This window comes from Heteronotia binoei, unplaced genomic scaffold, assembly GCF_032191835.1.
Source record: "Heteronotia binoei isolate CCM8104 ecotype False Entrance Well unplaced genomic scaffold, APGP_CSIRO_Hbin_v1 ptg000294l, whole genome shotgun sequence".
Lineage (NCBI taxonomy): Eukaryota > Metazoa > Chordata > Lepidosauria > Squamata > Gekkonidae > Heteronotia > Heteronotia binoei.
The window spans coordinates 574,118-599,216 of record NW_026800011.1 but is presented as its reverse complement, the minus strand read 5'-3'; the positions used below and the strand labels follow the sequence as shown (position 1 = coordinate 599,216).

Below are 25,099 nucleotides of genomic sequence, written 5' to 3'. Positions count from 1 at the left end.
TGTGTAAAGTGCTGTTAAATTGCATTGCCTGACCCTGCATAGCAGTCCTGGACTTCCTTGGTGGTCTCTCATCCAAGCACTAACCTGGGCTTGCCCTGCTTAGCTTCTGAGATCTGATGATACTGGAAAATAAATTTACAAATATCCTTTATAACATAGTTTTGTCCCAAGACTTTTGTTTCCATCAGTGGTTTCTCCTCTTGCAATAGTTTCTGTTGTGTAACTATTTTGTACATTGCACAGTAATAAATTAGATACCCATTAACTTGCATGTTATAAATTGTGCTAGTTCATTTCTGGTTCAAACAGGAGAGCATGAAGAGAATTTCAAACATAAGGTAAGGATAGAAAAAAAACAAGTTCTGTTGTAGAAAATTTACTGGAAAGTGCTGTGGGGAGTGAAATGATACTACTTTGAATGGGATAATGTTGCAGGTTTTTATAAAAGTTCTAGAGGAGGAATCGTATTTCTTGACACTTAAGGCCACTTATGAGAGTATACCATAAACAGATAAATACAAGAAAGAATAGCAGAAGGATCTGAGATAATGACAAGAAACTGGATTCTATATTCTCTCTCTCTCTCACACACACACACACACTCTGTCTCTCTCTCTCAATAGGTTCTTCAACCTCATGAGCTCCCAAACAAATAATACAAACAATGGGTTCTCTGTGAGTACTCAAGGAGAGGGAAAACCTCACTTCTGTCCTCATTTGCCTCTGTCCCCACTCTTGTCTTGCTCTCTTTACCACATCACTTTTCTGGCTCTCCTTTCTCTACTTTGCAACCCCCTATATCCTCTCTTCCTCACCCTCACATTGTTTCTCTGACTTTGTCCCCTTACTACTTGGGGGGTTCTGGGTGCCAACATGAGTTGCTTCAGCAATTCAAAATGCCACCCAAATTTCCCTTTGTATATACAGATGTTGCTTATTACTCCACAACAGATGCTGAGATCTCATGAGACTCCATTGTGAGATCTTGACTGCCATATTGTCATTGCTAGGCAACATACACCATTTCTGAGGTTCTCAGATAGAGCAGTCTTAACTGTTTGCTGAAGGATTTAGAGCAGGGGTGTTAAACATGTGGCCCGTGGACTGGATGTTAAACATGTGGCCCCCGGAAAGCACCTATCAGACCCATGAGCAACTCACTGTTAGTCTGCTTCCTTCTCCCTTTCTTGCATCCTTCTGTGTCACAGCTTGCTTTGCCAGGCTTGCTCAGTCACACAGAGCAAAGCCTCTATTTTCTCCATTGGCTGGCCAGCCCATGAAGCAACTTATGCACAAAAACTCACAGTGCCTAGCCATTTCATGTTTTCCTCTGGGTCTTAGGCTCAAAGCATTGACCATGAGATTTCTGTAATGAATGTCAATAAATCAAAAGTAAAATCAAAACTTAGAAATACACACCTGAACAGCATATTCAAGATTTATAAAATTTATATCTCTGCTATTTGGTATTACATTTTATGACACACATGGCCTATCCCAACAAGGTCTCATTTATGTCAGATCTAGCCCATATAACAAATTAGTTCGATGTCCCTGATTTAGAGGCCCTTCCTAAGAACTGGGGAGAATCACATTCATTCAGTGTTTTAGGAAAGGCCTCAGTGCAGAACAATCTATCTGAGACATGGGAACCTTAGCAATGTTGTATGAGGTTGCTTAGCACTTTCAAATGGAGTCCAATATCTCAAAATGGATTCAATATTTAGTTTGACACTCTGTTGACAAAAAAGTGCTGATGAATCACCCTTATTTATTTATCAAAATAGATTCAGGTGGGTAGCTGTGTTGGTCTGAAGCAACAGTTATCTGATGAAGCGTGTATGCACAGGAGGGCTTAAACCTGGAATTAAACTCTGTTAGTCTTAAAGGTGCCACTGGACTGAAATTTTGTTCCATTTATTTATTAAAACATTTATGTCCCACATTTCCTAACAGTTCAAGGTGGCTTACAATGCACAGCTAAAACTATGAGATACCCCCAACAAACTTACAAAATGAGATACCCCCAATTCAATAGATACCCTCAACAAACTTACAAAATGCCTACAACTGCCTTCCATTAAAAGCCCTGGTGAATGAAGTTATTGTGTTTTCTAAATGTTTCCAAGATGGCATCCCCTCAGCTCCTCAGGGAGCTCATTCCATAGAGTAGGAGTAATGACTGAAAGAACATGAGCCAGGTATGCCGCATTTAATGACAGAATAACCAGAAGGTGGCACTGCAGCAGTGGCCAAACTTGCTTAACATAAGAGCCACACAGAATAAATGTCAGATATTTGAGAGCCACAAGATGTGAACACATATCACACGTCTTGTGGCTCTTTAAAAAAAACCACGTTTTTATTAAAACTCTTCTTTGCACAGAAAGATAAAATACATATGTATGCACTTTACAACATGACCATGCTAGAAGTTTTAAAAAAACAAAAGCTGGGAATAACAGTCCCCATAAGACCAGGATAGGAAAAGCTTAGGGAATTGTTTTTTGGCACCAGTGGGAGAAGAAAACACAAATGTACCATATAAATTGCTGACCAATGTTTGCATCATTATGTATCTCTCTGCCTTGACACCAAGGTTAGTAAATACAGCTCCTACAAATGCTATGAAACTAAGGAGGAATGTTCCACGCTCTTTCATGCCATCCCTCCTTCCAGGGAGCCAGTTTGGTGTAGTGGTTAAGTGTGCGGACTTTTATCTGGGAGAACTGGGTTTGATTCCCCACTCCTCCATTTGCAGCTGCTGGAATGGCCTTCGGTCAGCCATAGCTCTTGTAGTTGTCCTTGAAAGGGCAGCTGCTGTAAGAGCTCTCTCAGTCCCTCCTACCTCACAGGGTGTCTGTTGTGAGGGGAGACGGTAAAGGAGATTGTGAGACTAAGAGTATAGGGTGGGATATAAATCCAATATCATCATCTTTTTCTTCAGTGGCTCCCTTGGCTCTTCTTCCCTGCTCTAGGTTTCTAGGAAATACCACAGAAACACCTAGAAACCTAGAGCAGGGAAGGAGAGTGCAAGAGCCATGGGAGCCTTCCTTGCTTCACACATGGTGGAAATAGTCGCCTCACTATGGGCCAGCACTCAGAGTCTGACTGAGATCCAGATGCTACACACACTTAAGACTAAGCCTGGGGAGCCAGTTTGGTGTATTGGTTAAGTGTGCGGACTCTTATCTGGGCGAACCGGGTTTGATTCCCCACTCCTCCACTTGCACCTGCTAGCATGGCCTTGGGTCAGCCATAGCTCTGGCAGAGGTTGTCCTTGAAAGGGCAGCTGCTGTGAGAGCCCTCTCCAGCCCCACTCACCTTACAGGGTGTCTGTTGTGGGGAAGGAAGGTAAAGGAGATTGTGAGCCGCTCTGAGACTCTTCGGAGTGGAGGGCGGGATATAAATCCAATATCTTCCTCATCATCTTCTCTTCTTCTTCTAAGCCTGCATTAAGTTCCTCCTCAACCTCTGGAAGCCACATAATATGTAAGAAAGCCGTATGTGGCTCCCTACCCACAGCTTGGCCACCTCTGTTCTAAAGCCTACAGCTGCTGCATAGGGGGCAGTAGACAATACTCACCTTGATGGGCCTGCTTCAGAATAAGGCAGTTTCGTATGTTCAAGAGGAATATGTATTTATTTTATTTATAGCTCACCTTTCTTATGGACATTCAAAATGGGGATTGCAATATATATATTTAAATTCTATAAAATGGCATAAGACATCCAATAAACAATGCAATAGGAAATAACAGTAAAAACAAATAGCTAGATTTGAGTCCAGGAGCGTGTGAGAGATCAAAAAGATTTTCAGAGGCTCTGATCAGGGCTAGTGGGCTAGCCAGAGGCTGCAAATAGATTGGTGGGGAGAGTCACTCCCTGCTTGCCTCCATGTAAAACAGGTGCCTTCATAAAAGATGGGTTGGGATTGTGGCAAATTTAGCAACATGGTGGGTTGCTGACTGAACATTAGTTGACTGGACATTAGTTGTACATTTAATATCTTTTTACCTGATAGGAGTACTGTAACGTGTCCTACAGAGGCAGCTTTTGAAGACATACTGGAAGCTTCAGTGAGCATAAAAAGCTGCAGAAAGCCTCCTGCCTCTGGTCAGTCGCCTGGAAGATATAACTCCAGTACTCTGTCAACTGTGCTGGTTACCTGTAGGGCCCAATTCAAAATGCTGGTTATTACCTTTCATGGCCTAGAGCTCTAATGCTTACTGAACCATCATGATCTACTATATTCCCATGCACCAGTGTGGTCTTTAAACAGCCTCCTCCTTGTGGTGCCTTCTCTAAGGATTGTCAATTTAGGAACAGTTACGTCATGAGTTTTTTCTATAGCAGGACCAATTGTTTGGAACAGTTTACCAGAGTGGGTTCACAGAATGTTATCAGGATTGGTGCAGAGAGAGAGAGAATTCTGACCCATTAGCTTCCTTCCATAATCTTTCCTGTTCTCAGTTGCTGAAAATGGAAACAACATGAGTGCTTGTGTGCATGTACACCTCTAGACAGCTCATGTACACACTGAATAGCCCTGCAATCACAATGGGAGACTTATGGCAGAGCTTGGCAGGCACAGTTCCATCTCCTTATTCACAACATACACAATCACAAGACCAGTTTGAAGTTACTGCCTTTGTATCCACAAAGCACTCAAAGGCATCTTGGAAAAAAATAAAACTTTATCTTAATAAGGAAGAAGATGAAAACAAGAGCATCCAAGGATAATGGAGGGGGGAGAATATAAATAGAGTTGCAAATAGTTTCCAAAAGAAAATATTCTGTTGTAGTCCTAATACTTTTCCTATACTTGATTTACATTATTTCTACTTTTTAAGCCCATTTAACCAATACCCTCACCTTAGGGTTGCCAAGTCAAGAATGGGACATTCTTAACGATTTGGAGATGAATAAGTGCAGAGAGAATCTAGGACAGGGGTGAGGAACCTCTGTCCCGAGGGCTGTTTGCGGCCCTCAAGATCACTTGATCTGGCCCTTGAGGATTTCTGGGCCACATAGCAGCCTCCCTGGGGCCTGGCTGGCCAACCAGGATCACTGTGGGGCTTGGAAAAGTCAGTGTCGCAGTTCAGGTAAGTTTCCTCCTCATTTCTTTATTACCCTCTATTTCTATTTCTTCCCCCCATTTCTTTGTTTCTCTTTATTCCCCTTTCATTACTTTCCTTTATTGCCTTTTCTTCCTCCCTTTATTTTTATTATCCTTTCTTCCCAATTCTTTATTTTCCTTTCTTCTCCACATTTTTTATTTCCCTTTCTTCTCCCTTCTATTCCCCCCCATTTCTTTATTTCCCTTTTTCCATTTCTTCCCCACATTTTTTATTTCCCTTTCTTCTCCCTTCTATTCCCCCCCATTTCTTTATTTCCCTTTTTCCATTTCTTCCCCACATTTCTTTATTTCCCTTTCTTCCATTTACTTCCCTTTCTTTCCATTTCTTCCCTATTTATTTTCCTTTATTCCGCTTCCTTCCATTTCATTCCCCTTTATTTCCATTAATTACTCTTTCTTCCCTCCATTTCATTCTCCTTTCTTCCCTCCATTTCTTTCCTTTTCTCTCCCCTTTCTCCCTCCCTTCCTTCCTTCCTCCCTCTCCCACTCTGTCTCGCTTTCTCTCTGTGGCTCCTGAGTGGTGGGCATTGTGAAGGACTGCTGCTGCTGGAGTATGTGGGTGCCTTTAAAGGTCTGCTGGGAACAGCTGCTGTTTTTGCATGAAGGGAGGGATGGGGTGGTGGCAGGGTTGGGGGGCAATGTCCCCTCTAAACCGCAGAGTCTTTTGAGCAAACATTCTGCTTTGTGAGCTACTGGCATTGAAGTTGTGAGCTACTGCATAAATTAGTATGCTCTGGGGTCATCCTTCCTGAGCTAAGACAAAAATGTGTGAGCTGGAGGCTAAAAATCTGTGAGCTAGCTCACGCTAACTCAGCTTAGAGGAAGCACTGGTGGGGGTGGGAGCCAGTTACCACCAGTTCAATTTGCATATGATTATCCCAGATGGTGTGGCCTAATATGCTAATCAGTGTGACATAATATGCTAATATTAGGGGATATCGTCTAATATGCTAATAAGTTCCTGCTGGGCTTTTTCTGCAAAAAAAGCCCTGGACCTAGGCATTTGCCTAGGGCAGTGAACCGGAGGGGTGTGTGTGCCAAATTAGGCTCTTCCCACATGACTTCAAATAGAAAAAACAATTATTTGCATTAATTTTGCCAGCCAGCCTAAATTGTTCTCCCTCAGCAGAGCACTTTTTTAAGTTGATAATTTTTGTATGGCCCGTGAATGATGTTATAAATATCCAAATGGCCCTTGGCAGAAAAAAGGTTCCCCACCCCTGATCTAGGAGGTATTTTAGAATATAGGTGAAATATAAAGCCCATCCTCCAAAGCAAGCATTCCCTTCAGAGGAAATGATCTCTATCACCTGGATCCTTAGGCCCCACCTGGAGGTTGGCAACTCTACCCATCCTAAGCAACCATTCCCTTTCAAACTCCACAGGTAATAGACAGGATTTCCTGTTCAATTAGGTTTTAATAGTGGTTAAGATCCCACTTCTCCCCTGGGAACGGGCCTACTCCTTTGGGCAGCTTATGATTCCTGCTTCTGGGACAATGGTCACTAGGAAGCACATAGGTTTGGAGAAGAAGCTGGGTATGGGGATTCACATCTCTGGCACAACAAAGAAACTCAAACCATTAGCTAAAGGCGTGGTCTAGAGATAAAGGATGCAGCTAAAATGAACTAAGCCTTTCTGGAAAGGTCAATCCCTCCAAGAAGAAATCCTATCACTCAATGAAAATATGTAAAAAAGTGAAAATTACTGGGAACATGATGGCAATCATGACAGTTGCCTTAACTTCCTGTATTCAGCAAGGCATATAGAATAGCCTTATTTCAAAGGGCACTGGGTGGGTCCTTTTTGTTGTGTGCCTTCCCCTCGTTTTGGGGAGATCTGGCAGTCCAGTTTTCAGCTTGTATACTCTCTTTATCTTGTTAATTGATTGTATTTTATGTATTTGCAACTTGTTTGCTCTATTAGCTGTCTTACATGTAAGGAAATCATGTGGGTTATGTTATAAATAATAAACTGCACACTTTGCTTTCTCTGCAGTCTGTAAACAGGATGCTGACATGTTAAAGAATTTTCCCTGTACTGCTTTGCATTGAATTATTTAAGCAGTGCCGCAACCTACGTGAAACAGCCACATATAGAAGAAGAGTTGGTTTTTATACCCTGCCTTTCACTACCCAAAGGAGTCTCAAAGCAGCTTACAATTGCCTGCCCTCCCTCTCCCCACAACAGGCACCCTGTGAGGTAGGTGCCAGCATAACACCCACAAAGACTATGGATCTTTGGTGTGCAAAATACAAACACTTTGCATAGGTTGCAGTGTTCTCAAAATGAAATCCTGAGCCCATCCAAAGTTGCCAGGAAGCTCTTTTGCCTTTCCAGTGCTGCATATAAACCTGTCTCCAGCTTGCTTTATGAGAAGGAGGTGGGGTAGATCAGCTGAATGCCTTTGCCAGTATCTGTAGCAGTGACTGGGCTTCCTGCGGATCACCCTTCCCTTCTTCCTGAGTGTTCACTTGGAAGAAGAGTTGGGTAAGCAAAGTCAAGAAAAACTAAATTTTTTCTTTTGAGAAGATGTGTGTTTGTCCACCTGTCTGTGAGGGAAATTAGTGAAATTTTGACAATGGCTCTGTGCGCGTATATATCTAAGGGACAGGATCTGTATAGGAAACAAGCCTGTACAAAAACTGTTCTGTACTTTTATTAGCACAGGTACAAAAATATTTATAGAAAATATGTATAAATTACCTCAAGCAGTAATTTAGGGCTCAGTGGTTAGAACAAAGAATCCTGTTGGATCAGTAAAAAAAAAAATCAGCATTCTGTTTCCAGTAGCAGCAGGCTAGAAACTTCTGAAAACTGGGCATGGAAGGTGACAGCTATTCCTTTGACGCTCGGCTGTATAATACCACAGCAGATGTGCACATTCAGGATTTTTTAAAAAGCAGGAATGCCAGGAGTTCCAGCTGGCTTGATGTCAGGGGGTGTGGCCTAATATGCAAAGGAGTTCCTGCTGGACTTTTTCTACAAAAAAACCTGTGTGAAATAATGGTGATGTCGGGGTGTGGCCTAATATTGCAAATTAGTTCCTCCTGGGCTTTTTTTGGGGAGGGGGGAGCCCTGGCCACATTTAACTGTTAGGAGCCTTTTAGCAGTGCGGTGAGGCTGTGACTCAGAGGCATCATTTTTGGTTTGCATGCCTAAGGTCCCAGACCGAATCTCTAGTAACAAGAATCAGGCCAAATCTCAGACCTAATATAAAACAGTAGAAAAGAGTAAGAGTCCAGTACCACGTTAAAGACTAAAACAAATTGAGTCACTGTTCAAAAAGCTCTTATGCTGCCACAAATTTTGTTAAGGACTTCAAGGTGCTACTGGACTCAATATGCTGATGACACCTAGCTCTATCTACTGATGGATGGACGGCCTGACTGTGTCCCAGAAAATTTGGACCTGGTGTTACAGGCTGTGGCAGGATGGCTCAGGCTGAGCAGGCTGAAGTTGAATCAAGCGAAGACAGAGGTCCTTTGCCTGTGTCATGGCGGTCTGGGAGGAGAAATTCCCCTACCAGTTTTTGATGGGGCGCCATTGGTAATGGCGCACAAGGTCAAGAGCTTGGGGGTGCTACTGGAACCTTCTGTCAATGGAGGCCCAGATAGCAGCCACTGCCAAATCCGCCTTTCATCTTAGGCAGGCGAGGCAGTTGGCTCCCTTCCTGGAGCGTAATGATCTGGCAACAGTAATCCATGCATTGGTCACCTCGAGGTTGGACTACTGTAATGCCCTCTACATGGGGCTGCCCTTGTGCCGAACCCGGAAACTACAGCTGGTGCAGAACGCAGTTGTTTGCTATTAGGGCTCCCTAAGTGGGAGCACATACAGCTGAGGCTGCGGGAGCTGCACTGGCTGCCAATTGTGTACCGAATCCGTTACAAGGTGCTGGTCATTACCTTTAAAGCCCTATATGACCGAGGACCTGTCTACCTTAGGGACCATCTCTCCCCATATGTACCCCAGAGGGTGCTGAGATCAGGTTCACAAAATCTACTGATAATCCCTGGGCTGAAGGAGGCCAAACTGAAAAACACAAGGGAAAGGGCCTTCTCAATCATAGCTCCCCACTGGTGGAATAAATTACCAGAGGAGGTACGGGCCCTGCGGAGTCTTGCCCAGTTCTGCAGGGCCTGCAAGACTACCCGCTTTCAGTTGGCCTTTTCTTAATGTAGATCCAGCTGTATCGTCATTAAATAAGATCGGAAATTTTGAAAATGTAGCACTGAGTACGATCGTAATGGTTTTAAGAGAATTTTTAGGAAATTACAATTAGATTGTTTTATTATGTAACCTTTGTATTTTATATTATGTTGTGAGCCACCCTGAGCCTGCTTCGGCGGAGAGGGCTGGGTATAAATTAAATATAATAATTATTATTATTACTCTCTTCTGCTGTACAGACAGATTAACACAGCTACCCACCTTACTATAAGACAGCTTCATTTGACTTCAAGACTTAACAAACTGTTCAACTTTTGTGCACTCCTGTCCAATCCTTCCGACTTTTAATCTTTGCTGTGACCAGGGCTTTTTTTGTAGAAAAAGCCCAGCAGGAACTATTGCATATTAGGCCACACCCCCTGACACCAAGCCAGCCAGAACTGCGTTCCTGCTCAAAAAAAGCCCTGGCTGTAACACACTGGCACGGCTACACCTCTAGCTTTATTATCCCTGCGCTTTCCAGGCTACTTAGGGGCACAGCCAGGGAGATCCCTAAGTAGGGCTACCCCTTTTCCCTCCGCGCGGGTTTTCTGCGCCCCTGGGTGGAAACCAGAAATGCACTGGGCCCGCTTCCTCTCCTCTAACAGCCTCTTCATCCTGGGGAGGGGAGAGCGGAAGTGGAGGTTGCCCCTTCTGAAACCTAGCCTGCCACGCAGCTGTCAGGCGCAGAAGGATTTGCCCGCCATTTCCTTCAAAGCCGAGGAAAATCAAAGACGAGGCCTACTGCTACTTCCAACCCTCTTTCGGCAGCTGTCTCTCTTCAGCCGCCTCCTCCTGCTCAAGGGGAGAGAAGAGGCACGCCCACCCTCGCGCTTTCCCTCAGGCCGCTCTGAAGAGAAGAAAAACCTCCAGAGGCGGCTCGGGGAAGCCTCAGGTAGGAGGCGGGTCAGACAGTGGAGCAGAGGCCTGTCATTCATGCCAGGAGCTCGTGCCATCCAACAGTCGTTCCCCATTCTTAGCCCCGCCCAAACGTCGCTCGGTGCAACGGCCCCCTGCTCGCGCTTCCCTGGGATGTAGGAAGGAAGTCAATCTGTTGTAGCCTCGGCTCTGTCCGTTTACACACGTAGGCGTTGTTCGCGCAAGCTATCCTCCCTTAGGAAAGGAAAGGCCCCCTGTGCAAGCTCCAGTCGTTTCCGACTCTGGGGTGAGGTTGCTTTCACAACATTTTCATGGCAGACTTTTTACGGGGTGGTTTGCCATTGCCTTCCCCAGTCTTTTACACTTTCCCCCCAGCAAGCTGGGTACTCATTTTACCAACCTCGGAAGGATGGAAGGCTGAGTCAACCTTGGGCCGGCTACCTGAATCCAGCTTCCGCTGGAATTGAACTCAGGTTGGTGAGCAGAGAGTTCAGACCACAATACTGCAGTACTGCTGCTTTACCACTCTGTGCCACGGGGCCGTTAACCAGAGTGTTAAATTTGGGGATTGGTTGGCTCAGGATTTGGTAGCGCCTGTTGAATTGCTTTCTTATCCCTGTTTATTTATCCTTGTTTATTTAGTTGGTGGGTTAGTTTTCTGTTTGCATATATGGTTTTTTAAAAAATGAAATATCATTCAAAGCTAAAATCTGCCCCTTTAATTGACCTCCAAGGAGCTCAGGGTCGTGGTTTGGTTTTGTTCCTTTCTATTCTTACAACAGCAACCTTGCCAGTCAAGTTAGGCTGAAAGAATGTGGTTGCTGATCAACTTTTGAAGAAATGGCCCAGCAGGAACTCATTGGCATATTAGGCCACACCCCTGATATCACCATTGTTTAAAATGGCTTTTCTGCAGAAAAAGACCAGCATGGACTCATTTGAATATTAGGCCACACCCCCTTGTCACCAAGCCAGCGGGAACTGCGTTCCTGCTAAAAAAAAAAGCCCTGAGTATCCTGAGTGCATCTGATAAGGAGAGCTGTGTTTCTCTAACTCCTTGGGTTCTATGTCAGAGTATGAATCTGAACCTGGGTTTCCCTAGTCAGACATTCTAGTAGCCACTCTGGCTGAACCTAGTTTGGAATTTGACCAGAAACATTGATCTGGGGCATCTGAACATTCACGTGTTTAACCTGCTCAGTCTGAGACTCAAATGCTTTGTATATGACTTATTTTTTTTCTTACTTCTGTATCTCTTTATTGCCTCATTTATAATTTGATAAATGCCAATAAAGGCTTGTGAAACTGAACTGACTCAACTGCTAGTTCAGAGCACTATGCTCAGGAACACATGCAGGAGACTGCAGTTGTTGAATGGGCCACTTCAGAAGGCAGGTTATGCCCATGGAAGATCTCTTTTTTAATGCTCGCTTTTAAAAAAAATCCTTTGTAAATAGAAATCAAACAGTACAAGCAAAGCGATGAGTGCTGTCCTATTTGCTGGGTTAATTTTCTATTTGCATATATGCAGGCCTCAGATTCAGTGGGAGTTCACAGGAGCGCAGCTCCTGAACTTTTCTGAGTTCCACCTCCTCCTCCTGAGAGTTCTACCTCCTTGTCCATTTAATAGAAGGTTTAGCTGCATAACAATCCCTGGATGAGCTCCACCACCTATTTTTCTACAAATGACCCCTGCGTATATGATTGTTTTAAAGGAAGGAACATTCAAAGCTGAAATCCACCAACTGCCTTTTAAAGGGACTTGGTTCTTTCTAATACTTCCAGTGTGAAGATCTGTGATCTTTTCTACTACTTTATTCTTCCACATTTTGAACCAATGTTTAAAGATTTCTTCATTCGAAATTTTTCATAGGTGGGGTAACAATGTGTGGACAGTGACACCTCTCTTATAATTGTCAACAAATTGATCAGTAGATTAAAAAATAATAGTACAAAATTTTATAAAGCATTTGAACATCAACTTTAGAAAAGGCATTCTCACCCAAACAGAATGAGCATTCCTCTTCTAATGCGGGGCCTGATGTGAACATAAGAGCTTCATCTAAAAATAAAGGTTTCCCCCCCCCTGTATACTATGCAAGTCTAACTGATTTTAGTTAAATTCAGGTGGATAGCTGTGTTGGTCTGAAACAATAGGACATAGTTTGAGTCCAGTGGCACCAACAAAGTTTAATTCTGGGTATAAAAGTCCACTTAAAGCTGTGTTGATTTTTTGTAGGCATTTCTGAAATGAAGAAACTTCTTCTAATTGATGTTGATTGTGGTGTTGATGATGCTCAAGCCATAATGATGGCTCTAGCCGCTCCCGGTGTTGAAGTTCTGGGAATCACTTGCTGTTATGGGAACACTCTGTTGGAAAACACATGTCGAAATGTACTCCGGGTGTTACAAATTTGTAACCGGCTTGAGGTAATTGCTCCTTCACATATATCTAAATTAGGTTCACAACAAATACTGCATGGTAGTGTCATATGAATATAATATTCCATAATAAATTCTTGCTTGGAAGTAAGATCCAGCTTGTGTATAATGTTGAAAAAGTAGTTGCATCTGTGATCTCAGGCATCACGGGTGCCTAAGAATGGTTCTGTGAGTAGGCCGCCCTGTAGCAGAAATGGAGGTTGGGAGATTACCATACAATCAGTTGGGTGAAAATTTACCGTAATAGATCATTTTCTCCCCTTGCTTTTCATTGAAGGCAAAGGCACACAGCCATCTTGCCTGTGGTGGCTGCTTTTCCCTGTTTCCTTTCCCCTTAATTTTGTTCTTCTCTTTAGCTCTCTACCTGTGGCAAATAGGCAGCTGTCATTTGCCCCAAACAGAGCCTGAAATCTTGCGCACCACTGTAAAATCCCATTGAGACAGATTTCCTGAGTATGTAGAATTCCAGGAACTGCTTTTCATATAAGCACAGTGCCATCATGGATTCTAAAACAAAAGAGCAAATAACACAAATGAGTCTGTTACACCAGTCCGGACTATGCAAGGGAAATGTTATCTATTCCTTTTTATGGATTATTCCAAAGAGTTCAAATAAATATCAGTAATGTGGGGTCCTAAAATACGTTTTTAACAAAGTCTTCCGAACTTTGTTTACCTAGTTTGGGATAAATATTGTTTAGGCTGCTTTTACACAATAATAATTTTCTATGTAACTTTTATTGCCACTGTGAAAGCAGAGGCCTTTTCAGGCAATATACTCTCGTGTCAGTTTTTCCCACACTTTCCTTGCCTCATTTTTTTTAAAGTCTCCAATTCAGAAGATCTAATAGATAGGTTCTGATAATGTTGTAATACTTTCACAGTATGCCAGGTTCTTCTAAGCCCTCAAAAGCCCATTGATTGCAGGAGAGCACCCATGGTTATGGGGTGGCTGAGTGAATGAAAATTCTGTAAATGTGGGCAGAACCTGCAAAAATGCACACCTTCCCATCCACACATCATACAAAAGTTCTCTGATGACAGTCTTTTCAAAATGACTGCACTAGTTAGGCCCAAAAAAGGGCAGAGCAAAGTGAGGAATAACACAAAAAGTAACCAATTAGAAAACAATTTACTATGGAGGCTAAAAAAATCCATGCACCTGTTTCGATGCCAGACCCGATCACTCTGTGTGGAAGCAGCCTTAGTTGCAAGGGCGTACATGCCAAACACGTGTGAATAAAGGCAAATAACAGATGCTAATCAGAGTCGATACTTGAATCTGACCTTGGAGTGTCAAAATAAAATCTAAGAGCCTTTATTGTCCCCCCAGTGAGGCCTGCTGCACCCCATTTTAAATGCTTAAGAATGGATAGATGGCTAGAGATGAATAAACATTTTCAAGTCTAATTGATAGTTTGGTATCAAAATTAGGTAGAACTGAGATTTTAATTAGTAAAGTATATGACATCTGAATAGCACCCATGGTTTTAAACACTCACAAAAGCTGCCATGTGAATTTATTTGTTGATATACTATATAAGCCCCAAAAGAATGTGCCCTCATCCTCCATTATTTTCAAAGGAGGGGGCATTTTGAAAGAGCATGGTCCCTTTAAATATGATGGCCATTACTCCCCTCAGAGGTCAGTCATGCTTGTCACAACCTTGCTTCTAGCTCCACCCTTAAAGTCCCCAGATATTTCCTGAGTTGAACTTGGCAACCCTAGGATGAATGAAAGTCCAGCAAGTCATATTTACTGGTTGCCAGTGGGCTCATGAAACAACACAAGCCCATACAGTCATAATTATTTAATCTCAGCAGAATTAAAATGCTTTAAATTCATATTGTATTGATATCATGTTTAGATTCCAGTTTATCCTGGTGCTTCTGCTCCTATACTTGGCGGCCCAGTGCATGGGTCTTTTTTTCACGGAAAAGATGGTTTGGGTGATGTACCAGATCCTAAAGCTCCAGGACTAGAACTTCTGCAGAAAGAACATGCTGTGCTTACAATATTAAGAACAGCCAATGAGCGACCTGGTCAGGTGAGATTATATAGCTACTTTAAATATATATTGGCTAAAATGGGTCATTTTGTGGAAAAATAGGTGGTGGAGCACATCCAGGGATTGTTATGCAGCTGCACTAACTATTAAGTGGGCAAGGTAGGTAGGTGGGGAGGAGGAGAGAGAACCCTCAGAAAGGTTCAGTAGCTACACTCCTGTGAGCTCCTGCTGAATTCAAGGCCTGGGCTAAAAAACCCTAATTGTTGCCTGTCTTCAAGCTAGCACTGTCGGAGCGGGAGTAGCAGAGTGAGGGAGATGACTTGCCCGACACAGGGCTTCAGGAAAGAAAATCAGGCAGACACGTGCAACTAGTGCCAAAAGGTGTATTAACATATATACACAACAAGTGCTCTCTTGTGCAGTCTATACAATATCACCTCCACGGACAAAGTGCTTCGCCTAACCACCATCTCACAGGGAGAGACCTGTGTGATGCACACACAGATCATATATAGTCCAAGCAGCCAATCCTGGCCATGCTGACTCAGCAGATTGCATCACTTGGCTTCTGCCGGCTCAAGCCGGTCTGCTGATCAGGTCACTGTGACCTAGCCTGGCAGCTAGATCACCAGCTGTCATACTGTAGCTGTCAGACTGGGTTTATGTAGATTCTTGCTCTGGTCAGGTGAGATTATATAGCTACTTTAAATATATATTGGCTAAAATGGGTCATTTTGTGGAAAAATAGGTGGTGGAGCACATCCAGGGATTGTTATGCAGCTGCACTAACTATTAAGTGGGCAAGGTAGGTAGGTGGGGAGGAGGAGAGAGAACCCTCAGAAAGGTTCAGTAGCTACACTCCTGTGAGCTCCTGCTGAATTCAAGGCCTGGGCTAAAAAACCCTAATTGTTGCCTGTCTTCAAGCTAGCACCTCCCTCCTACCCTTAGCTTCTGACTGAGTTGGCATAGTTTAATTGCATGTTCATGAATATTCTAATTGCTTAAGGGGAACTGTTGTATAATGAAAACAATTGCTGAAGAGAAGGAAGTGATAGGGCAATATAGTGTCCCACAGAGGCTAGGAATCATGAGTCCTATAAGAATTAGATAACTGAAGAAGGCAAGCAGAGTAGGAAGATCTGTATTAACAGTATTGAGTTTTCATACTATGTAAGATAAACAAAAATAGACTAAATCACTTTAGGGAGTTGTTGTGTATGATCTGGAATAATGTGAGATGAAAAGTCCATGTTTTGTAGGTCTCCCTGGTTGCTACTGGTCCTTTAACAAATTTAGCGCTGGCAGTGAAAATGGATCCAGCACTTCCAAAGAAACTTAAAAGTGTGTTTATCATGGGAGGAAATACTGAATGTAAGTGGCTTACAGAGCATTCCATTTCTAAGAAAACTTTCCTGGGCGTAAGTCCCATTTAAAAAAAAAAACTGAATAGGATTTTGAGTAGTACTTTTTGAACGGAAAGTAGAATTAATTATCTTTTTGCATATGAAGGGAGCAGGATTCACATGAATGAACATGAAATTCTTTTCAATGTTCACATGGTAGCAAGCCATGATATACTTATTAAGTCTGAAGTATGTAAATATGTAACCTGTAAATTTTCAAGTCTAGATCATGACTTGAATGTTGTGGAATTAAGGCTGCTTTCCATAACATTTCCCAAGGATGCTCCTGAATGTAAGGGAAAAGAGTACCTGTGCATCCATATTCATACTAATGTAGGAAGATTTCTCAGGTTGGGTTTTGCTGTATTTTTATATGCTGGGAAGCCGTGATTGGTAGCTGATTCCCGCAGCAGCAAAATAGACATAAGAATGTTGTTCACACATGATAATGTACATGTTTATAATTTTTGTTCTTCCTACGAATATGGAGAAAAATGTAATATATGAAATATCCATTAGAAATTAAGTATACAGTAGTAGGTTCATGGCACTGTTGTTATTTCTGACAGCCAGAGGAAATACTACAGTCTGTGGGGAATTCAATTTTGCAACTGATCCAGAAGCTGCACACATTGTCTTAAATGAGTACACCTGCCCAATTTATATTGCAGCTTGGGAGTTCACATGTTCTTGTTCTCTGTCCTGGGTAAGATATTACATGTCTGTTAATGTGACCTAATGCCTAAACAGTTTGCCTTTCTCTTGGGGATGTGCACTAGTTGAGCTTTGATCTGTTGATTTCAGGTAATCTGGGGCCTTTATCATCATTCTGGGTAACATTTAACAAAGAAGACCAAAGTCCAGAATTAACTGAAACTTACTGCATCTGTTTATTGAAGTACAAATAATGAAATGAATGAAACCTCTAGTTACCAGTACATCAAGCTGCTAAAATTGATGACCGAGACAACAGAAGGATGAATTTTAGGCATAACTAAAGCATGGCATGGGTGGGCAAAGGGTGAAGGCAGAGTTATATTCACAGACAGGGCTTTTTTGGTAGAAAAAGCCCAGCAGGAACTCATTTGCATATTAGACCACACCGCCTGACATCGCCCTTGTTTCACATAGAGCCTTTCTGTAGGAGAAGCCCAGTAGGAACTCATTTACATATTAGGCCACACCCCCTGACACCAAGCCAGCCGTAACGCCGTTCCTTTCGTTCCTGCTAAAAAAAAAGCCCTGTTCACAGAGTAAAATATAAAAAGCAAGTAACTTACATGGCATTTTAAAAGAGCAGAAGACATAAAAAAGGATAAAAATACAAATATTTCAACATTGCTTGGCACCAGATCTTTCTCTGAACAAGGTTCAAAATTTACTTATAAGTAGTTATTTGTTCTCAGATTATGGCCTGCACTGGGCCTCCCAACCTTCTAGAACCTGTAGGTGCTTTTGGAATTTTGAAAACATGTAGTATGCACCACACCTACAAAAAATAACTGCTGTGGGAATGGAATCCTGACCTGGGTAGCCCAGGACAGCCTGACATTGTCAGATCTCAGAAATTAAGCAAGTTAATATTTGAATGAGAGACCACTAAGGAATACCAGGGTCACTACACAGAGGCAGGTGGTGGCAAGTCAACACTGAACGTCTCTTGCCCTGAAAACCCTATGGCTCCTGGGCAGTGTAGGAGGTTTGGCCCTGCCCTGCATTCAACTTGCAATTGGTGGAATAACGATTGGCCCAGGAATACACAGGCAGGGCATGAGGACTGGTCCTGCCTAGTTATCACATTGCCAGTGGAGGAAGAGTGGAATTAAATGTTAGGTGATTGCAACTCAAGCATACACTTATGATGGAGGCAGACATTTCTGAATGCCTGGTGCATAGTGGGGCTTTTCTAAAGTATCTCCTACTCCAGTTTAGTGGAGGAAAGCCAGAAGAAGAAGGCACCAAGAAATACATTAGATTGTGTAAAGATGCCCATGGGCACTATGCTGGAGAAACAACAGAAATTTTACTATGCTCTCTGTTTTCCTGAAGACCCCCCCCCCCAAGCCCATCCATTGTTATCAAAAACTAAATCCCAGCTCTATTTTCTTCCTTCTTCAAATTGCAGACAAATCAGAATTTACATGTTTCTGATGGATTGAAATCATTTGGATTGGTTGGTCCTAAGAAATAGGACTTACTGAGGGCCAAGCTAGACATGACGGTTGTTGGGGGATTTCTGCTGTACCTCCAACAATATAAAATCCCAAAATCAGGACCTGCAGTAATCGAAACAACCTGCAATTATCAGAAGGCTAATACATACTCGCTAATAAGTTTTAAGACCTCGTAGATAAACTTTCTTAGACTGTTTAGAAAAGAAAACAGTTTTTTAGACTCCAAGGTTCTCTTTAGACAGGCTTCAAATATAGTTAGAAAGGCAAAACAAGAGATTACATTAGTATAGTTGCTCTTACAGTTCCTTTAGATTTAAGAAGACTCCTTTAGAAGGCTTAACGGATAAACTTAGCACATTTAAGAAGACAATTACACAGTTAGAATTCAGTCAAGCACAAGCATAACATACAATAAAGCAGTAATGAAAAATATAATCCCCAACAGACTTATCCCTATTAGTCTACATTTTCCCATTTAGAATCTAAATCCCAAATCCCATTCTATATTAGAGATCTCCAGTATAAGAGTTGTTAGACTCATGGCTTGACCATGAAGTCAGCCCAGAATCTAAATCCCAATTAGCTTGGCGTGATCGCCACAGAGACGGAGTAGCTACACTCTGGTCCAGATCAGCAGTGTGGGCCAAAAAATCCACAGCTTGTATAGGCTCCAGTGACCTCATACACACATTACTGTGTCACTCAGGTGTAAACAGTTTCACCGCCAACTATCAACAATCAGAGCTAATCAAAACAATTGTGGCCGAGAGTGTCCTCAGGCAATCATTACCTTTAACCCACTTTCTGGGTCTTTGCAAATGGCTGCTCCCCTCCATCTTGTTTCCTGCCATCCTGGTTGAACTTTTACCCAGTAACCCACTTAAGCCTTAGATAGTTTAGTTCTATGGTTCTGAAAGATTGAGACCTCTATTGGCCAAAATCCATAACTGCAGCAAAGATTAGCAGTTTAGAGCTGCTGAGAGCAATTATATTGCTGTTTAGAGAAATATGAATGCTTAATATTGCTGAGAAAAGCTTAGAACTCTTGTTGCCAATTTCATAAAGAGCATATTTAAGAGTATGTTTAAGATCACAAAGAATATGGTTAAGATCATAAAGAGGGCCGACTTAAAGAGAAATATAGAAACTTAAGATATTTGAAGAGCTTAGTGTCCACTTCATAAGAGACCCAACCCAAAGTTCCGCGCAGTTCTCATGGCTGCCATGAAGACACTGCTGCCATTTTAAAGTCATTAAAAATGCTGCCAGGGGATTGGACCTGCACTGCAGGGGGATGAGGTGCTTTATCAAGTGCCAAAATGCCCCCACTCCTGGTGGCTGTTTTGACACTTGAAAAGACACATGAGTGGGGAACAAGAATATCTGTGCTTCAGTCCTAGTCAGGATCAAGCACTGGCAGCATAGCTAACAGTGCAATCCTAAGGACACTTTCCTGGGAGTAAGCCCCATTGAATAAGCTGTAGTAGAATTCAGAGCATACCTTCTTAGGATTGCTCTCTAAATTACTTTAAAATGGTAGTAGCATCCTCACTATCTTGTCTATTTTGTGTGTTTGTATGTAAAGTGTGGTCAAGTTGCGACTGATATGTGATGACCCCATGAGGTATTCAAGGCAAATGATTAAGCGGAGGTAGTTTGCCATTGCCTTCCTCTGCAAAGTCTTCCTTGATGATATCCCATCCAAGTAGTGACCCAGCTTAGCTTCTGAGATTTGACAAGATTGGGTTATACTATACCATTCCACACCCCTGTCTAATTTGGCCCTGAGTGAATGACAGATTCTAAAAACAAGCCATATAATTTTATTAAGATTGAATATTTCAAAACAGTTCTCTAGAGCTCTTCATAAGGCTTAATACTTAGTACAAAAAACAAAAGCACTAAAAGAGAAAATGTTTCACAGTATGGTAACAAAGTTTCAAATTGGCAACTGTAGTCTTAAAAATAGAGAATGGGATGTGTGGTGGACTAAAATGGATGAGTTTAGATAGCAGTTGGTGTAAAACAGATTTGAAGAAAAGAAAACAAATCCAAATAAAAGCCCCTCAACAATTCTACTGAGGTATTGGAATGTGGCCTTGTAGATATTTTCAGTATTGTTTATATACTTTTCTGCCTCTAGATCCAAATTCATTGAGGAGTTGTAAATTTTTATTGAAAACCCAGTGAACAGTTGTTCAGATGTAATTGGTTTTTGAGTCATATCATAGTTCTGCGATTTTGGAATTGAGTTTTTAATCTGTAAATATTGAAAACAAACCCTTGGTGACAGATTATTCATCATGTTCAAACTTTATTTCATTTTCTGACTCCCTGAGGAAATCTTCATATTCTTTTGATTACATATCCCCCACCCCGAACATAAAACACTAGTTCTTCTTAACAATGCAAATGATCTGTGGTATATTACTAATGCTAAATGACACAGTGCTGTAACTTGAGTTCATTTCTCACAATTTTTAATTAGATCAAATGTTTCTCCTTTTTCATTATTTACATGCTTCTCCTTTTTAATTACCAGGGCTATTCTTTGCTTTTCAGGAATTCTACCATGAATGGGTTAATCAGAATACCGAGAAAGCCAAGTTCATGAAAAAGATATTTGCCCATTCTTTGCAAATATCAAAGTATCTCGAGGAATGTGGAGGTGAGAAAGAATGGAGATCAGGCTTTATATCTTGTGATTCCTATGCTATGGCTGCTGCAATTGATGAGAACTTTATCACAGAAGTCAAAGAAATTGGTGTAAGTGTTGAACTCAATGGTACGCTGACAAGAGGAATGATGGTATTGGATTGGACTGACAAACTGAAAAAGGAAAAGAAAGCCTATGTCATGAAAAGCTGTGATTTAGAGAAGTTTCGGGCACTTATGATGTCTGCTTTACAATAGAAATTAGCTTACTGGGGTACCTTCTCTGAGAGGGTTTTGGGCACCTTAGACAAACTATGACTTCAGCAGCCTCCATTCAACATTATACACACAAACATAATCAATATAAGCACAGTTAACCAATCACAACAAAAATAACTGATGATCATATCTGCATTTTACATAGAAATGATGATGGTCACAGACTATTACTTGCATTTCATAGACTTTTAATCTTACATTTTACAATTTTTTCCTCTGTACTTGTGTTTGTGTAATTGTGTCCAACTGGGAATCCACTATGATCGCAGTCCATATGACCCTCCTCTTCTTCCTGGCTGCTTTAGAAGACCAAATACCACACCTGGGGTTCTAATCACAGCATCATGTGTAATTTTAATTCTTATCACAGTGCAAAGCCATTATATCTTCTGAGAATAATAATCATCTTGTCATGTAGATAGTTTCAGAGAGTAGCCATGTTGATCTGCAGTGGTATTCTGATTTTAGTCCAGTAAATCCTTAGAAACTAACAAAATTTTCAGGGTATGAGCTTGGGTCACATGTAAGCACATACAGATATTTTTTATTCCCGCTCCCCCCGCCTTAATTCTGAGCTGATTTGTTTGTAGACCCCAAAATATAGCAACGACTTTCCCAACATTTATTACTGTGGCTTTGCATGCATAACTCCCCCTCCTTGTTTTTCAAATTGTTGGGCTTCTATTTCAAAATGTATTAAAATACATACAGGTTTATATTATGAATGTAAACAGTCAGATCATAGATCCCTGAGGAAAATACTTTTTAAAGTATGCTATTTAAAATTGTATTAGTGAGCATGATAAACTATGAGAGGTGGTGGGGGAGGTAAGGGATATTTTAAAATTATGGCTGACTGAAAGTATAAAAAGAAGTCTTAGCATTAGGCATTCATGATCAAAAGAGATTAGTAGGATCTTAGCTGAATAAATACAAAACTGGGGAAACATTTTGCCTGCTTTGTTGTAAGCAAAAATGAATTGCAGAGTGTTAAATCCAAGCTAACTGAACTTAGTTTGAGTATACTTTCCATTTTCAAAAACAAGACTTTCCCATAAGAGTAATTCATCCACTTTAAAGAGGCAAATGGAACATTGGTGGGCTTATTCCAAGGGCTCTAATCCTAAGCATGCTTACCTGGGAGTAAATTCCATTGAACACAGTGGGACAACTTCTATGTGAAGACACACATAGGCTTATGCTGCAAGTTGCTTAGGAGGCATAGCCACTTTTTGAAGGCTGTTCCAAGGCAGGTGGCATCTTCCTGAGCCTCAGTTTGGCCAACCTGTTCTGGGATCCACAACTCCCTTGCCAACTCGCTTCAAGAAGTAGCAGCAGACCAGCAGTGCTGTGCACCACAGGCAGAAACGGAGCACCAGAGAAGGAGCAGTTACATACCAAACCGGCACAGCAGCTGCAGCACATCTGTGAGGAAGGCAGAGCTGCTTGACCTTTCACAGAAAAGCTGCACCAGTTGTTCCTGATAAAAGGCAGAAGAGACACATTTGCTACACTACAAATTCTACATTCGAATATTGCCAGTTGGAATCTCCACCAATCCACCCCCTGTGCCTATTTGTGCACCCTAAAGTCTAGAGCTGTAGGCAATTGCCTTGTTTGCTATCAAGGCTGGTATCTTGATAGCCATTAAAAACATACATTGTCTAATAGACATTATGTTTCCCCTGGGCCCATGCAATCTAACATGTATTATTAGTTTAATTATAGGAACTTCTTTCCCGGCATGTGGAGACCCAGTATGGCTGGAATCTTACCTGAACTCTTACTTGGAAATAAGTTCCATGAAATAAACCAGAATTTACTTGTGAGTAAACATGCATAGCGTTTAGACTGTAGCTATAAGGATTTCTACTGGGAAGGATTAAGGATGAGATTCACACTTGGGTCCTGAGAAAAATAAGCACTTTTGATTTTACTGGATGGATTAAATGTATTAAGTACTGGATGGATTAAATTATTGTTAAGTTAGACAAGGGACATACATAAATAATACTGTATAATTTAAATAATCACAAACTTATATTTAATAATTTCATCTAGCATAAATTATGCAAACTAATGATAGGCATATGCTATGTTAAAATGGAAAAAACTATTTCAGGATGAAAACTGAAAGTATTATTTTGTTTAGAACTTACAGTATTTTACTATTAACAATGTAAGGCATTTGCATCTACAAACATGAGTCATTTCTTTTAATATATTGTAACAAACATTGAATTATATAGTGTAGATAACGTAAAATATTTAATAAAATATGATTTAAAAATATAAAATGTACTTAGTCTTCACTGAAATAGTTGGCTTGAATGCATTCAGCTTTCTCTAATGTTGTTGTTATTATTTTACTCTTTTGTGCCATTTGCTGGGGCTTAAAGAACAAAGGAAGACACAAGTGGACACTTGGCATGCCATTTATGGGGACTTACTGCTCTCTATTTACTTAATTTATTTATACCTTGGGACCCAAAGTAGCCTACTTAGTTCCCCTCCATTTTATCCTCACAATAACTGTACAGTAGGCTAAGTTATGTGTCTGTGTGCGACTGGCTCAAGATCACCCAGCAAGTTTCCATAGCAGAATGGGAATGTGAACTTTTGTTCCTAGATCCTAGTACACCGCACGAGGATCCAGGAGAGTAATGCAAAACTCTGGGATCTTGGAGCAGGTGCTGCCTTGTTTGATCTGCTTCCCAGATATACAAGCAGAGGTGTAGTAGAATACTCAGGGGCACAGCTCTGGAATTATTTTCACACCTGACTTTCTTTCAGATTACTTTATGCCATTAAAAACAGACCCTGAAATTCTTGATCAAGACAGATGCAGGGGTTTTTTGCTTCCCACCCCATCCTTCCTCTCTCTTGAAACTTCCCCTTCCCAATTGTTCTCGTTTTTTCACACTCATATAGGAAGAGTTTTCAAAATTCAGCTCCCATCCTTTCTCCCCCTTCCCCTTTTAAAATTGGATCTCCTGGTGTTGGAAATGCAGGGAGCAAGCTTTTCAATAAATGAGAGGTGAAGAGCCTTGAGGCCTTCAAAAGCACTGTGTAAATGTGTATTATTATTATTTAGATCTTAGAGGTCTCTTTAAAAGGCAGATTAATGGACAAATCTGTTAATTATCAACAGACATCTTGGTCAAATGGAACTTGTATGTTAGAAAGCATTTTACCTCTGAATAACAGTGTGTTGTGTGTGTGTGTGAGAGAGGGAGATGATAACAAGTGAATTCAGAAGTGTCTGGTTGGCAACTCTGAAACATAGTGTAGGACTAGAGGGCGCCTTTGTCTGAACCTCTGTGTTTGTGCGTGTCTTCTTATATATTACCTTTCGCCAGTTCTTAGAATCACTGTGTCAGACAGGTCAGTAATCATAATATTTCAAAAACTGATGACTTGCTGGTCAATTCATTAGTAAAATTTCCCTCAGGTTCCTGAATGGTATTTGAGTTACACATTAATGCTTAACTTTTGATGTGAGAGGAGATGAGCTTTCCAGAAGCATCTGGTAAGCACGCCAGAGTCTTGGTTGTTAGCAGAAGAAACCAGCATGGTATTACAGACCAGTTATTGCTCAATCTCAGGTGGCTGAACATCACTTTTCCCTGTAAGAAGTCGGGTGCTGCCTGCTCAGGGGTTGCAGTCAGAATTAACCATAAAAGCATCACAGGCCCAATGAAGAGTTCTGAAGAGCTTAAAAGCTTGCACGCTTGCATTATTTGAAGTGCTCTTAATGAAAAGTATTGTACAACTTTTCTTTTTTGGATCTTGCTATGGACCAATTTGACTACCCATTTTTTTTGCCATAAGGTGGTGCTATTGATCTAATGTTGGAGCCATGGGGAAAAGTCTCTTATGGCATAGAAAGGAAACTACATTCCGCAA

The 25,099-nt window shown here is 41.5% G+C and overlaps 1 protein-coding gene across 2 annotated transcripts; it reads left to right on the top strand.

Moving 5' to 3' along the window:
• Positions 1 to 311: 311 nt before the first annotated feature.
• LOC132590560 (inosine-uridine preferring nucleoside hydrolase-like) lies at positions 312 to 23,490 on the top strand. 2 transcript variants are annotated; one of them, XM_060263496.1, is made up of 6 exons: positions 312 to 338; positions 12,471 to 12,661; positions 14,542 to 14,721; positions 15,942 to 16,053; positions 16,655 to 16,791; positions 20,822 to 23,490. In XM_060263496.1, the coding sequence occupies exons 2-6, from the start codon at positions 12,482 to 12,484 to the stop codon at positions 21,170 to 21,172; spliced, it is 960 nt and encodes a 319-aa protein (XP_060119479.1). In that variant the 5' UTR covers positions 312 to 338; positions 12,471 to 12,481; the 3' UTR covers positions 21,173 to 23,490. The 2 variants fall into 2 exon arrangements, with proteins under 2 accessions (XP_060119479.1, XP_060119480.1); XM_060263497.1 differs by lacking the exon at positions 312 to 338 and adding an exon at positions 10,010 to 10,247.
• The last annotated feature ends 1,609 nt before the right edge of the window (positions 23,491 to 25,099 follow it).

What these genes read in the sequence shown, in the direction of transcription:
- LOC132590560 (XM_060263496.1), top strand. Translation starts at nt 12,482, where the DNA reads ATGAAGAAACTTCTTCTAATTGATGTTGATTGTGGTGTTGATGATGCT. An exon ending in AAATTTGTAACCGGCTTGAG is followed by an intron (nt 12,662 to 14,541) that starts GTAATTGCTCCT and finishes TATCATGTTTAG; the next exon opens with ATTCCAGTTTATCCTGGTGC. An exon ending in CATGGGAGGAAATACTGAAT is followed by an intron (nt 16,054 to 16,654) that starts GTAAGTGGCTTA and finishes TATTTCTGACAG; the next exon opens with CCAGAGGAAATACTACAGTC.